Source organism: Chelon labrosus (assembly GCF_963514085.1).
Source record: "Chelon labrosus genome assembly, chromosome: 3".
Taxonomy (NCBI): Eukaryota; Metazoa; Chordata; class Actinopteri; order Mugiliformes; family Mugilidae; genus Chelon; species Chelon labrosus.
The window spans coordinates 4815853-4829628 of record NC_140339.1 but is presented as its reverse complement, the minus strand read 5'-3'; the positions used below and the strand labels follow the sequence as shown (position 1 = coordinate 4829628).

At 42.6% G+C, this 13776-nt stretch overlaps 3 protein-coding genes across 6 annotated transcripts in view; 1 reads left to right on the top strand and 2 right to left on the bottom strand.

The window, feature by feature from the left end:
- Window positions 1–204: 204 nt before the first annotated feature.
- On the top strand, window positions 205–2155 carry trappc2l (trafficking protein particle complex subunit 2L). Its single transcript, XM_084541519.1, has 5 exons — window positions 205–278; window positions 569–741; window positions 1478–1565; window positions 1832–1911; window positions 2004–2155. Exons 1-5 carry the CDS (start codon window positions 246–248, stop codon window positions 2047–2049), a joined length of 420 nt encoding a protein of 139 aa, XP_084397645.1. The 5' UTR covers window positions 205–245; the 3' UTR covers window positions 2050–2155.
- Window positions 2156–2190: 35 nt separating this feature from the next.
- On the bottom strand, window positions 2191–5505 carry pabpn1l (PABPN1 like, cytoplasmic). The gene is made up of 6 exons (XM_084541518.1): window positions 5360–5505; window positions 4584–4710; window positions 3964–4031; window positions 3762–3868; window positions 3575–3662; window positions 2191–2879 (listed from the first exon to the last, which is right to left on the bottom strand). Exons 1-6 carry the CDS (start codon window positions 5429–5431, stop codon window positions 2550–2552), a joined length of 792 nt encoding a protein of 263 aa, XP_084397644.1. The 5' UTR covers window positions 5432–5505; the 3' UTR covers window positions 2191–2549.
- Window positions 5506–7766: 2261 nt separating this feature from the next.
- The window catches only part of cbfa2t3 (CBFA2/RUNX1 partner transcriptional co-repressor 3), a 40373-nt gene continuing 34363 nt past the window's right edge, over window positions 7767–13776 (bottom strand). For all 4 annotated transcript variants that reach the window (XM_084540833.1, XM_084540835.1, XM_084540834.1 and 1 more), the window contains one exon: window positions 7767–13715. In XM_084540833.1, the coding sequence (XP_084396959.1) occupies window positions 13326–13715 (390 nt within the window). In that variant the 3' untranslated portion in view covers window positions 7767–13325. The remainder of the gene's footprint in view (window positions 13716–13776) is intronic.

Below are 13776 nucleotides of genomic sequence, written 5' to 3'. Positions count from 1 at the left end.
TGCACTTGCGAGATTTGAAATTCGACACTACTCGGAAATAATTACAGAAATCAATGATACTCTAAATATATAAAGTAAGACATAAATATTTTGTGAATAATAAGAATACTTTGTTAATGATACATAAATAATAATAATAATAATAATAATCAGGTATTCAAATTTTTCTATGACTCCTTTTCCTACAACTTTGAATGCAACACATCACGTGACAGCAGCTGACAGCTCGGAGCAGGAAGAGCAACATGGCGGTGTGCATAGCAGTGATCGCAAAAGAGGTAATGTTTGCCCTTAAATGTCCAAGTTTTTACATGTAGCCTGTGTTGTAGTAATGGAAAAAACTTTCCTTCTTATTTTAATAGTCTCTAAACAAATGTCATCTTTCTGCGTGTGTCATAATAACCAACAGGCTGAAATATCCCAACAGAGCTAACGCTAACGTCAACATTAGCATAGTTTTTAGGCTGCCTGCTGCGGCATTTTACAACATATTTCTTTGGGTTTTGTGCCACTGTCGCAAAAAATGTGGTTCATTTTTCCTCTTTTTTTTGTGTGTGTCTTTTCCTAGAACTACCCGCTGTATATCCGCAGTGTGCCCACTCAGAATGAGCTGAAGTTTCACTACACAGTGCACACCTCCCTGGACGTGGTAGAGGAGAAGATCTCAGCTGTGGGCAAGTCCCTGGGAGACCAGAGGGAGCTGTACCTGGGTCTGCTCTACCCGACTGAAGACTATAAAGTGTATCCTTGAATTATGATCGGTTTTATTTGTTACAGGCGGGGAAACCTCAGAATACAAAGGATCCAAGTGCTTGCCTTGGATCCTTTAAAAATAACTTATCATTCTTTTGTTGAGGTTGCACTGATCAGGAAGTAATTCATCAGATATCACATTGCATTAGAGAATCGTAAATAGATGTTCATATTCAATTCAAGAATGATGCTAAAATCCCTATCAGGCAGGCAACCAGACTTGTAGAGTTTCTTGAAGATGTTTCATCCAAGTCTTCAGTTCTAAAGGTCTGGTGGAGAGTTTAAATGGGAACATCTGTGGGTGTTACCCATCACAAACTCCTTGACTACTGTCTGTTAACAACTAGAAACTGTATTTAGAGGCTTATGTGGTTCCTGTAGTCTACATGTTTCCTCAATGTGAAGGGTGTTTGTCCCAAAGTGTGTGGCAATATGCCTGTGAAGGTTCTCAGTCATCCAGGTCATGGTATGTCCAAAGACTTTAGAAAGAAAGGCAACTGGGCTTCCTATTTATACCTCAACTCCTCCACTAGTCCTTTAGAACAGAAGAAGCTACTTGGATGAAATATCTTCAAGAATCTCTACAACTCCAGTTGCCTTTCTTTAACATTTTTGGCTATACCATGACCTGGATAGCTGAGAACCTTCACAGGCATGGTCATAAAAGTCGTTTCCTGAAAAAAAACAAAAAAAAACCCTCAAACATCCTTGACCGGTAAAATAGATATGGGTATGTGACCAACTCCAAGGTGAAATTTGTAATCGTTGTGGACTCATCAAATACATCATTGCGGGACAATGAAATAAGAAGTGTGAGTTGAGTCTATTAAGCATCTGAAAATGTTACCCAACATATAGACTCCTCCAAACATAATTTTGTTACTGTGTAAATCTTTGTCACTCTTCAGTTCCTACTTTTTAATAGATGCACGGTCAAAGATTATCTACACATTCTCAGTAGTTATGAGAATCCTTACATATTCCTGACACATGGACACAACTTCTTACCACAAGCGTGTAGTTCATCGTTCATCTGTTCCTTTTCAAGTAATTCAGTTAAACATTTGTTCTTTTCCAGATGTTCAGAAAGTTGCACAACTCTTTTACCGACGTGATGTGCAACCCATTCCACAACCCTGGGGATCCCATTCAGTCCAAGTGAGTTTATTTTTGTTGAATCAGTTGCCATTTAGGATTAAGATTTAGCACTTTTAGCCATTTTAACCAACACTGAACCAATCCTTTTCCAGGGCCTTTGATGGGATCGTTTCTGGAATGATGGTACAAGCTGGCTGACGCCCCATCCCTTGAGCCCCTTTTGTACATACCACCCCTCCTTTTGTTTACACGTGGCTTTGGTTTTTGAAGTGCATTAATTGTAATTAAACTTTATCGATGTCGAACATCATCGCATGTGTTATTTTACTACAACTGGAGCACCGGATCATAATTTTTATTTATTCACTTACATAACAAAGAACTTAAGTCATACACAGGGGGGATTTACACATTTGCAGGCAGAGACAATAAACATTCACATCCATTTGTAAAAACAGATACAACTGCATAACAATTTGAGGATTGTCCCATGCATTTACAGCAACATAAGCTTATAATGCAACACCTCTGACCTCAGTCTGTATTCTTCACATCTCACCTTTATGAAAGACTGATGGAGCGTTTACAATGTATCAATTCCGTGCCCCTCGCGTGAGATTCAACTCAAAAATTCCTGAAAGCATAATTTAAAATTCTAACTTCTATCCACCCGCTTGGTATGCGTCGCGTGGGTACGGCTAGCGCTGTTGAGGGTAGTGCTGTCCACTCGACCCTGCGCCCAGCTCCTCTGATGGTGGTGTGATGAGGAGAAGACATGGGTAACGTTTAGGCATCTGTTCGTGGTAGTCCATGTGTCCCCACTGTCTCTTCCCCACCGAGGGTCCTCCGTAGTAAGGGTGAGGCGTCTGATGCTGCGGCCTCGTCGACTGGTACCGGAATCTACCTTGAGAGCTGTTGTGGTATCGCGGAGGACGGAATCCGCGGCCTCTGCCCCTGGAGTGACCCCCTCTGTGTCCTCCCCTGTCTGTGGTGCTGATGCCTGGCATGTTGGTCCTCTTTGGCATTACCTGCAAGACAAAGACTCTTCTTATTGTTGTACTGTTCAAAAATGTCAACGACACTGTAGTGACAGAGCAAGAAATTGACTTAATGCAGGGATAGAATGAGTTAGGTTATTAGCAGTACACACATGACCAAATGCTATTACCCAATTCAACCAAAGGGATTAGTGATGAATCATGGTAAGAGGAAGTGCTAAATTTAAGGCTATATATGGAAATCACTTGAGCATTCAAAGCCGCCTATTTCCTTTCCCTGAACAAATGCATACCTCCAAATTATAGGGCTAGTAATAGCAGTAGAGCCATTTTAAAAATGCATGTGAGGATGTAAGTTTCCTCAGTAGATTATGTGCAATTTCCAGATCCAGCCACAAAAATGGAATTTAACTTCTCTTCCTTGGAGGTCTTGCTACTCAGGGATCTTACGGGCTACACATGTTCTAAACTTCATCTCAGCAAATCAGAAAGAGTCCAAAATTTCTCAAAGGAGAATAATCCAAAGTGTGTCGCTACCCAAGATTGTGCAAGTCTTAGCTTCATTCTAAAGTGTGCATAGTGACACAGGGCTTGAATTATAAGTCGTTTCTCCAAGGTGCTAGAAGCTGTGCGTGCCCTTAGACTTCATCGAAATGCAAGAGTGTGTAGATAAACAGGTTTGGGGATTCTCCTTCAAGAAGAACGCGTTGCATATAGTGGCTCACCTTGAGGACTCTTCCTCTGAACAGCGTCTCATGTAAACCAATAGCGCTCTGCACGGAGTCTCGGTCAGAGAACTCGATGTAAGCAAAGCTGTGAAGGGGAGAACGGAGAGGACGCCCGTTAAACTTTGATGCAAGCAAATCAAAAAAGTGCGAGGAAGCAAAAAGTCTAAATTATGTTGGAACGCACCCCTTGGGATGACCGGAGAACCTGTCACACAGGATGGTAACTCTGTTGACAGGCCCACAGCCATTGAAATGGATCTCCAGCTCATCGGCGGTGGCTCCGTAGTCTACCTGGAATTTGTTCAAGAGTATCAGATCAGAGCGGGAAAAAAACCAAAAAACAAAACATGCCAAGTACGTAGAAAAGGCAAATCTACAAGTCTTACATTTCCCACATAGACAGATCTGTTGTCCGCGTCTATCCTCTCCTCGGGAGTCATATTGTAGAAAGGCCCTGTGGAGAAAAGGAAAACAAACTGTACACACTGCTTTTGAACATGCAATATAAAGAATGGGCTGTCTGTGCAGGGGGTCACTACAGGTGAAATGAACACAATGATTACTTTCACCAACATATCCATTTCTCGCATTATCTGTGACAATACACATCTCTTAGACTCCTGTCTCCCCTCCGATTGCATCTCGGTCGCGAGGAAGAACCAAAAAAAAAAGGGAGGGTGAAAGGGATGAGGAGACGCACGGAGGCAGAAAATAGCCACAGGCAGCAAGGAGGACGCTTCTGGTTCTCCGGGGCTCACTGCTTCGTCTCATTGGGCAGTGATGAGGCACATGTGAACACTGTTGTGACCACAGTGAAGCGTCCCAGGTGTTGGCCAGATGGTAAAGGATGCGGTTACCTCACCTGCCTGGAGGCTGCGGAGCTACACACCTGGCTAAAAATACAACGTCAGGGGCGTCCCAAATGTATAAACGGTGTTTAGCGCCAAGGTGGAACAAAAACAACAACAAAGCGCTCGTTTGGGTGAGGCGCGCGCAGACGTCTCACCAGGCCGAGGGCTGCTGGTCAGGAGCTGCATGTCCACCGCGTCACACCTCTCCTCCTCCTCCTTCAGTCTTTCGGTCTCTTCTTCCATCTCCAGTTCCTGAACCCTGGCTTTGATGGCCATTAGCTCCTGGAGCACAAGAATGAAAACCAACATTTAACTGAAGACACACACAAAATATAAGATACAAAGGCCTGCATGGATGCATTTGCGTCCATTTCGAAGAGCGCGTTAGACCTCCAATTTTGTCTTTTGGACAACGGGGTTCGGAAAAGGTTTATTGAAGTCATTCTGGAAATATGCAAGATAGTTTGTCACCCATCTATGTGTTGACCATGGTGTGAAAATTGATATATAACTGGTATATGGTGAGTTGCAGGTCTAGATTTGGGTCTTTTTGAGCCAGCTTACATTTTAGTTGTGGAATGGATGAATGAATGAATGAATGAATGGATGAACTGGCCAGTGTTTATTACAATTTCACATTTAATGTTCAAACTGAGCCATCCTGGGACTTCCGGCTACCTACACAAGCTGAGGGTTAATCGGTTTTTGGTGCCTGAAACGTGCAACGAAATGTACAGACCCAGAATGCACCTGAACGGCCCCCCCACAAGTCACTCAGCGTGTTGCATGGGATATGTGGCTCACGGATGTCGCTCCTATCTATCACACATGCAGCGACACCACATTTGCGTTTATTTGTGCGGCGCGGCGATGATCACAAAGCAACACCAACAAACGCGACGGGTTCGCCGCAAACGCCTCCGATACTGACCGGATCCTCGGTGAAATGCTCCACGATGGACTCGCCCTCCAGGTAGCCGTACTCCAGATGATTTTCCGCCATGCTCACTGCTCGAACATAGCATCTGCAAAGCTGACTGCAGCTCGCCCAAAAATCACCGCAAGAAAAATCCCTCGCCCAGGACGGAAACGGGTTGGTGGTCCACGGAGGCGGCACCTGACGGCATATGAGGTAAGCTAATAGATATCACCTGTGAAAGACGCTCATCATGGCTGCGTGGACTGATTGACAGCGGCGCACACGTGAGCGCGGTGCTGCTGCTGCTGGTGGAGGGTGTGTACCTTCCTCGCAGTGCCGTATCTAACAGACGTGGGGCCCCGGCGGCCCCTGCATGGTGCACATGCCGCACCCCCATTAATTGAGCTGGTAAAATACAACTCCAACAACCAGACAGTAATAAGTTGTAAATATAGTTTATAAATATATATATATAATGAATTTCTTCAAAATGGAGCACAATTTATTTAATACATAAACGTATTTAGATAGTATCTATATTAGTTTTGATAGACAGTAAGAATATATATCTATATGTACAATATACGAGAATATATGCAATATCCAGCCGTATCAAAATGTGGGGTAATATAAAATGTATATTCATTCATTCATTTTCTGTAACCTTCTTGCTGTGAGGCATCAGTGCTAACCACCAAATACAGGATATACAAGTGTAAATATACAATATATACAATATGTATGTACATAGTAATTTCTATTTCTATTTCTATTTATTCACTATATTTATACATATATTTATACAGAATGTTTACATAGTAACTGTTTCACTGCCACTTCATCCACTTTAGGTCTATTTAGGTTTTTCTTTTTTATTATTTTGTGCGAAGAGAGAGAAACGTTTTTTCGATTTTTCTGTATGTTGTGAACGTATTGAAAAATTGACAATAAAGAAATCTTGAATCTTGAATCTTGATGTAGGAGTATATAGAATGGTCATAAGATATATTCGTGCATACTTATATTTATAAATATATAAAGACTGATATAAAGAGTTATATACAAATATATATAGGTAAGTATTTGAGTATGTATATGAAACAAGATATACAAATACTGTATAAAGTATATGAAATATATAAGATATATAAATTGTAATATATTTATATAAGTTTTGAAATATATAACTCTGTAAAAAATATATAATAGAAGCCCAATATTTGACAACAATCATTATATTTTTAATACTGAGATGTTGTTGTCATGGCCAAGCACTTAAAGTACATTAGGAAGTATAGGAGAAGCTTCAAAAATATTTAAGAGGGTATACATTACCTGAAAGATAGATGTTCAGGTGTCAGTGAGGTTTCATCGATCAGCCACAACATTAACCACCAATCTGTGAAGTGAAGCGGCTTCACAGCCCCATACAAAACAAACTGGGATACATACTGACACATTTCTATCAGAATGTATTTATTTATTTATTTTTACATTTATTCAGCAATTTAAGCTACGGTGGCTCATCTGTTGGATCGGACCACAAAGACCAGCCTTCGCTCCCCACGTACATCAGTGAGCCATGGCCATTCATGACTGTGGCCTTGCCATTGTTTCTGCTTCCATGGATTTGCTCTTTTGACTGGTACTGACCACTGCAGACTGGGAACACCCTGCAAGATATGCGGTCTTGGAGATGCTCTGACCCAGTAGTCCAGCCATGGAGATTTATAACTACTTCTACTCTACCAACAAAATCACTCGAAAAGCAAGACTTGTTGTAATCTGAGATGTCACAAAAGAACCAAAGGTAATTTCTAAGCAACTAAAGACCTCACTCACATTGGCTAATGTTAATGTTCATGGATCCACTATCAGGAGAACACTGAACAAACATGGTGTTCAGTGGCAAGGACAAAGAGAACATTTATGCCCATCTGGGGTTTCCTAAACATCATGTGGACAAACCAGAAGACTATTAGGAAAATATATTGCGGGCAGACGAGACAAAAGCAGAAGGGTTTGGTTTGGACATGAAAAAACGCCACATTCGCTACAAGATCACAACCTCACCTGTCCATGAAGCATGGGGGTGGCAATGTCCTTGTTTAGATCTGCTTTGCTGCATCTAGGGCATCATTGATGGACCAATGAATTCTGAATTATACCAGTGAATTCTGAAAGTAAATGTCGGGACATCTGTCCATGAGGCGAATCTACAACAGAATGATTACAGAACAACAAAATGTATGTTTTGGAAACGGCCAATTCAAAGTGGAAGAACCTAAAGGAATTGATTTATGTGAGGAAACCCACCAGCATCTCAGAACTGAAGCGGCCCTGATCTGAGAAATGGGCTAAAATTCTTCCAAGCTGCTGTAGATGACTGATCAGTTAGCGGAAACATTTTGTTGCTGTTTTTGCTGCACAAGGAGGTCACAGCAGATACTGAAAACAATGGCTCACTTACTTTTGCACCTCACAGATATGAACACATGATTCATTTTCTTGAATAAACAAACACAAAAGCTTAATCTTTACTGTTTCTTTTGTTTGATTGGGTTCTTTATGTCCACTATCAGGACATGTTTGAAAATCAGATGATGTTTCTGAGTCATTTTTGCAAACAATGCACATACTACGAGTGAAAACGTCGGCAGTGAAAGAAGAAAAGCACCACTGTGTGATGAATACGTCATTTCATGTTTTAATTACACAGTTACATTGTTCAACACAGACAATAACCTGAAATAGAATGTTTTACAGCTTCACACATCCAACAGAGCGAACAGTTAAAGAGCGGTATTAGCAACAGGGAGGAAAGCATGCAAGAAATAAATACAAATCAGAATTTAATTCTTCTGGCACAGTTTACTTCATCTAAAAATGGCAACAGGACCGTTTAAAGAGGGAAATGAAACGAAAGGAGAAAGATTTATCAAAGCGGCAACCTTTCCTACAGAAACATGTTTTCTCTGTAATAATGTATTGCACAATACAGTATAGAATGCTTCCCTACACATATAAAACCATAAACCTTTTGTTTTCAGTTTAGGTAAAGGTAAAAACAAGACCATCCTGAGCCATGGCTTTTGGGAAAACAAGTGCTGTATCCACTGTTTGCCATCTTAGCTTTCCGCTGTAGCTATTCATCGGAGCCTGTTTCACAGGAAGGACGCGCCACCATCACATCAGACGAGCTTTGCAACTTCATTGGCAGAGTTACTGGTTGGGGTAGGGAGAGAGACGAACGCCAACCTGCTAATGTCTGTCTTTTCTAAACACGTGTCTTGCCCATATAATGTACATAGTTAAACAAACGGAAAAGTGGCTGATGTAGAGTGTTCGGAGACCCTCGGACGGTTATTCACAACAGCAGAGCCCTTATGCGTTTGCCATCTTTAATATCTTCACAGAGAAACGGAAATGACACCACAGCACAAATCGCATTTGTTTCATGACTTAACGAATCTGACGCCCAGCGGAACAGAACAATAATCTGATCTTTTTATATTCTGCTGTCCGATTAAATCAAGCGGGAGCATCTCCGAGGACAGTTTGCCCCGTCCCTCTACAGCTCCTATACATTATTTTTTTTTTTGCAGGACCGCAACCTCGTATCCCACAGAATCAGCCATGTTCTTTAACTGCTGGGACATAACACAAAAAGAAGAAGAAAAAACCCTTAACCAAAGTGAAATCTAAAGAAGAAAGTTGTAGCTTTTGGTTGTATTTTGGTCATTTATAAGTGGTCTATTGGGTTTGGCTTTGTTTAGTTTATGTGAGGGCTTACCTGCAGACAAGGAGTCGCACACAGAGCGCTGAGGGTCGAGTGGAACTGTCATCGTAATGTTGTTTTGATGTGGATATTGAAGACAAACATGGTACTTTACTGCACAAAGCTACATATTGTGAATCGATGTGCCATTATAGTCTGTCTGGGATGTTTCATTAAAGCTCTGAAGGTTTCAAGTAGTTTGTACAGAGATTTAAAGGAAAAAAAATATTTTTTTCTACAAAAACACACGCGTCCACACACAAACACACACCATGCATTCATTTCTTCTTCTTTTTTTATATCTCTGCAAGGCTTTGTAATTGTAAGAAACACGCTGCTAGTGTAGGCCTTTTCAAAGGAGACGCTTCTTTTGTTTTTAGAGAAGCAGCCATTCAGCGTGTAGACAACAAGCGCTTTGATTGCTTGAATAAGACTTCTACACATCTGAAACTCAGCCAGTTCACTGAGCGTGCTCTTCACTCCTGGGCTCTGAGTGTGTGTATTTCAAACACTTTGGTTAACTGGTGTAGCGGAGCTCTAACCTTATTACTTCTGGTCTGTTAATACACACCGCGTTGGAGCTTACTATGGCAATGCACGTGTACTTTGGTCTGCGCTTTTATTGGTTTTGGACAACAAATGGCATGTCATGGTTGATTCCGTGCTCAGTTTGGTAATATGCGGGTCTGACTGTGTGTCCCTATGACTAAACGACAGCTGTATCAGTTTTTTTTAAGAGGATATGATCAGAAAGTTGAGGTCTTGAGGGATAATTTCTCCACATTTTGAGCGATGACGGTTCCTCTCGGCGCCAAATGATTTTTATTTTTATTTTTTTTTATGCGTCTGTGTGCGTGTCCACGTCTGCTCTCAACCCAGCTTTTCAAAGTCCAGGTCAACCTCTCCTGGTGGTTAGCTGTATGGTCACAGGAGGTAGCTAGTGTGAGGAGGGGTGGGATTGTGAAGAGTGGTCTGTGGTATTAGAGGAGGAATTAGACATCAGAGGGGAGGGGGGAAAGTCGCACAAAAAAGAACGGCTGAGGTCAACACCGTGACATGGTAATTGCAACACACATACATGTAAATGCTACACACGGATGCAGGGGCACTTTGCAGCTTATCTCATTTGAATTCTCAAGGTAGTCCTAAAAAAATTGCAAATAGTTGTTGAATAAAAAGCAAGAAAAGATGTTTTTGCTTGTTTTTTGGGTTTTTTGTTTTCTTCCATGCCTCCACTGCAAAAAGTAGAAGTTTGGTCCAAGTGTGAATGAGGCCAACCATGTAGGGCGTACAATACATTAAAAAATGAAACGTTTTACATACATGTGTTTACCGGGAGCATGAGAAAACGAGACGGTGCTACTCTCTCGGCCCGAAAACCGAAACCTGCCTCAGATCTTCAGCTGATGCCCGACTTGCATCTTCACAAATAAAAATAAAACATTTTAAAACATTGGGTGTTAAAAATTAGCTTCGATGTTTACTGTAGCTTAACACTGGCTTATCACATAACCCTACTGTAATGGCTTGCCCTGCACCGTCGGGGGTTGTGTGGCTTAAACACACACGCACACACACAAATTGATTAGAGAGAGGATCGCTACGGTGGTTGCTGTAGCTAAAAAGGGCGGCGAGCGTGACAATTCCTACATCTGGTGTGAATTAACGAATTTAAAACTGAGCCACCGGTTTTAAACTTGACTATATTAGGACTTTTCTATCAGTAGCGGGCTGTTAAGTCCACCCCGGCAGGATGTGGAGCTACTTCGCCTCTGTTACCAACAGCCTCCTCCACCCAGAGTAACGTGACGCTTTGATTTGAGTGAAGATTTGAAAACGTGTTTAAAATGTATGAGAGAAAGAAAAAGAAAGAGAGAGAGAGAGATAGGGGGGAAAAAAGAGAGGAGTTGATCAATTTGAGAAACAAATGTACTGTGAGGAAATCATATTCTGGACATTAAACTTTAAAGGTTTCTGTTATTTGGCAAACACATTTTTTTGGACCTCTTTAAATACTATGTACATTCACATTAAGTTACTGATGTTACTTTAAATATATTTATATGTATCTATATTATATGACACCCTACGGGGCAGTTGCTGAGGTTCCATTCAGTAGCTGAATTCTCTTCATATTGCACCTCCGTCCTCTCACTGTCTTACAATGCGAGCAATACAAAATATTCTACAAGAGGGGTTTTTCATCTCATTAATATAGATACAACAAATCAAACAATAAGTACAATGTGGGGCTTCCTCTCATGGACAAGCGCCATCGCTCCGTCGTCGCCGCTCAGCCCAAACTCAACAGGAGGGAAATTAGAAGGTAGAAAAACCAAAACAAAGTCCATCTGACTGGATATACACAAGGGCAGCACATGTGGACGTCAGCAACAAGAGACATTATTGAAAAAGAAACGAAAAGAGGAACGATATCTACAAGCAGGTTCGACCCTTCCGAACGGGCCCTGCTCCGTGGCTCTGTCCGAAGCAGGCTGGGTTCGGGGGGGGCAGACTTGAGTCAAGTAGTTGGGGTAGAGCGTAGAAGGGAGGTGTGGGGTGAAGGGAGGTAGAAAGAGAGAGGAGAACAAAGTCTACACCGCCCTTTACTAGGCTCTTTCATCTGTTTGTCATGCTTTGGAAAAAGGAGGGAGCGAATGTAAAGGTGAGAGCAATTCCTTGAACTATCCCCTCGTTGTGGAGCTTTTTTTAGAAAAAACAACAAAAAAAAAACGACATACAAACAATCTTCCCGTACGTCTCTGTAGTATGCAATGCCGTCTAGGACAGTGTTTTTTAAGCTTGTGTTGAGGTTTTTGGCAGCTCCTTCGCCGTGTCTGTATCTTCATCTCTTTTGAGGCTGTGTAGCTTTTCCTTTCCTCTTTGTGTCCTCTTTGTCCTCTCTACCGTTCACAAAATAAACCACACTGTGGCAGGGTTTCCATCCATTTCATGAAGTCTCTCTTGGAGGCAAGTTCACAGCATCGTCCAAAAATCACTAGTCCGGGCCATCGCTGAGGAGTAGCTGGATTTTGGCCAGGCTGCAGGAGTCAGCTGCAGATCAAAGGAGGTCACAGTTTTCTTTCCTTTTTTTTTTGTGTTTTATTTTTTATTTTATTTTTTTTAATGTCTGACTCTGGGTCCCATTCTGCAGCCTCTCTGCAGCCTGGCCCTCTCAGGGCTGGCTTATCTGCTGAGGAGGTGATGTTGCTTTGCGTTTGGTTATAAGATGAGTGCTTCTCTTTATCGCTTACTTACTCACTTTGGCAGTGTAATACAAAGGTTTGGATCATGTTTTTTTATTTTTTTTTTATTCATCTTTGAATTCATTTGGGTTCATAATGGTGCAGAGAGGTGAGTCCGGTGTAGATTTTCTTGGCTCGCTAGCAAGGTAGTTAGCAGTTTAAAATTAATTTTCTTTTCATATCGTTACTGTTAGCATCGACGCCATCGCTATTATCCTTTATTTAGAATATTTGGACTTTTCTCTTATTTTCCCTTAAAGCCAGAAAGAAACATTTAATAAATACTAAGCTGTGTGTTTCTGAGGAATAAATCGCTTCACAGGTTTTCACCCCTTTCCCCTCATACATTTGATAAAAGAGTATTATGTCCCTTGCCTGTCTCCATTAGGGACAAAAGTGCCACATCAGTGAACAGATTGGACTGTTAGTGCACATCTCAGGGCTGGGTGCTGTTCTTTCATTGGTGCTAAATTAAAGGGAAATCCCATCCAAGTGCTAATCGGCCTAGTTATCCCTCCCCCTGTCAGCGCTGCCTCACCGCAGCCCTTGTCTCGTGTCCTTCGGTGGACAGCGTTTACCATGCTTACGTTACTGAGGGCGCATCTTCAAGTCAAAACTCACGTACTCAGCGAACACATCTGATATGTTTCTATTAAAGAGATAGGAGACACTGCACTATTCATGCTTTACACTAAATTGAACCCCAGGCTGGAAATCTTTGTATCTCTGGCTGTGGTAATGAAAGAGACAGAATAAAAAGTGTTTTGAGGAACAGGTGTGAAAACTAGTCGGGTCGCGAGAAGATTTTCTAAACAGCTCGGGACGTGAGGGAAATAAGGAGCGACTCGGGGGAAGGGGAAAGGAGCGGTGTGCGATGAAGATTCCTCAGTTTGGTTTTGTGTGGAGTGTGGGCACTGTCACTTCAGTATGCGAGGAAGGGACGAGGGTCACGACGTCAGCGAGAGGTGGCATCCAGGAGGGCGGGGGTGGCTGGGGTTGTGGAGCGAGAGGCACTGCTGGAACTGCTCTCCTTGGGGCTGGCAGAGACGCTTCCGCTGCCGCTGCCAGGCCCCACCGCAATACTGCTCTGACCCGCCAGGGACAGGGGTCCCGGAGGAGTGCTCTCGGAGTGAGTTGGGGGCGCACCGGAGGATGCCGAGGAGGCGGAAGAGGAGGACGGGGTGCCTAGAGGGACGGTGCTGCCCCCCGGCAGCCCCTGAAGGCCTTGACCGCAGACGTGGTGGTGCTTCTCCCAGTCTTTGTGTTGGCAGAAGGAGCCGCAGTAGCGAGCCGTGTTGCAGCCGCTGCACGTCTCACTGGCTTTCCTCCCGCAGTTCCAGCAGCTCTGGTGAGACAGTAGGGAGAGAGTGGGTTGACAGAAATAAGTCTCTTTTGTGTCTCTGGAT

Bases quoted from the DNA above. Each gene is read 5' to 3' on its own strand.
- trappc2l (XM_084541519.1), top strand. From the start codon at position 246: ATGGCGGTGTGCATAGCAGTGATCGCAAAAGAG. The intron at 279-568 runs GTAATGTTTGCC...GTCTTTTCCTAG, and splicing joins TAGCAGTGATCGCAAAAGAG to AACTACCCGCTGTATATCCG. The intron at 1,912-2,003 runs GTGAGTTTATTT...ATCCTTTTCCAG, and splicing joins GGGGATCCCATTCAGTCCAA to GGCCTTTGATGGGATCGTTT.
- pabpn1l (XM_084541518.1), bottom strand. From the start codon at position 5,431: ATGGCGGAAAATCATCTGGAGTACGGCTACCTGGAGGGCGAGTCCATC. The intron at 3,869-3,963 runs GTAAGACTTGTA...AACAAATTCCAG, and splicing joins GATCTGTCTATGTGGGAAAT to GTAGACTACGGAGCCACCGC. The intron at 3,663-3,761 runs GTGCGTTCCAAC...TCCCCTTCACAG, and splicing joins TTCTCCGGTCATCCCAAGGG to CTTTGCTTACATCGAGTTCT.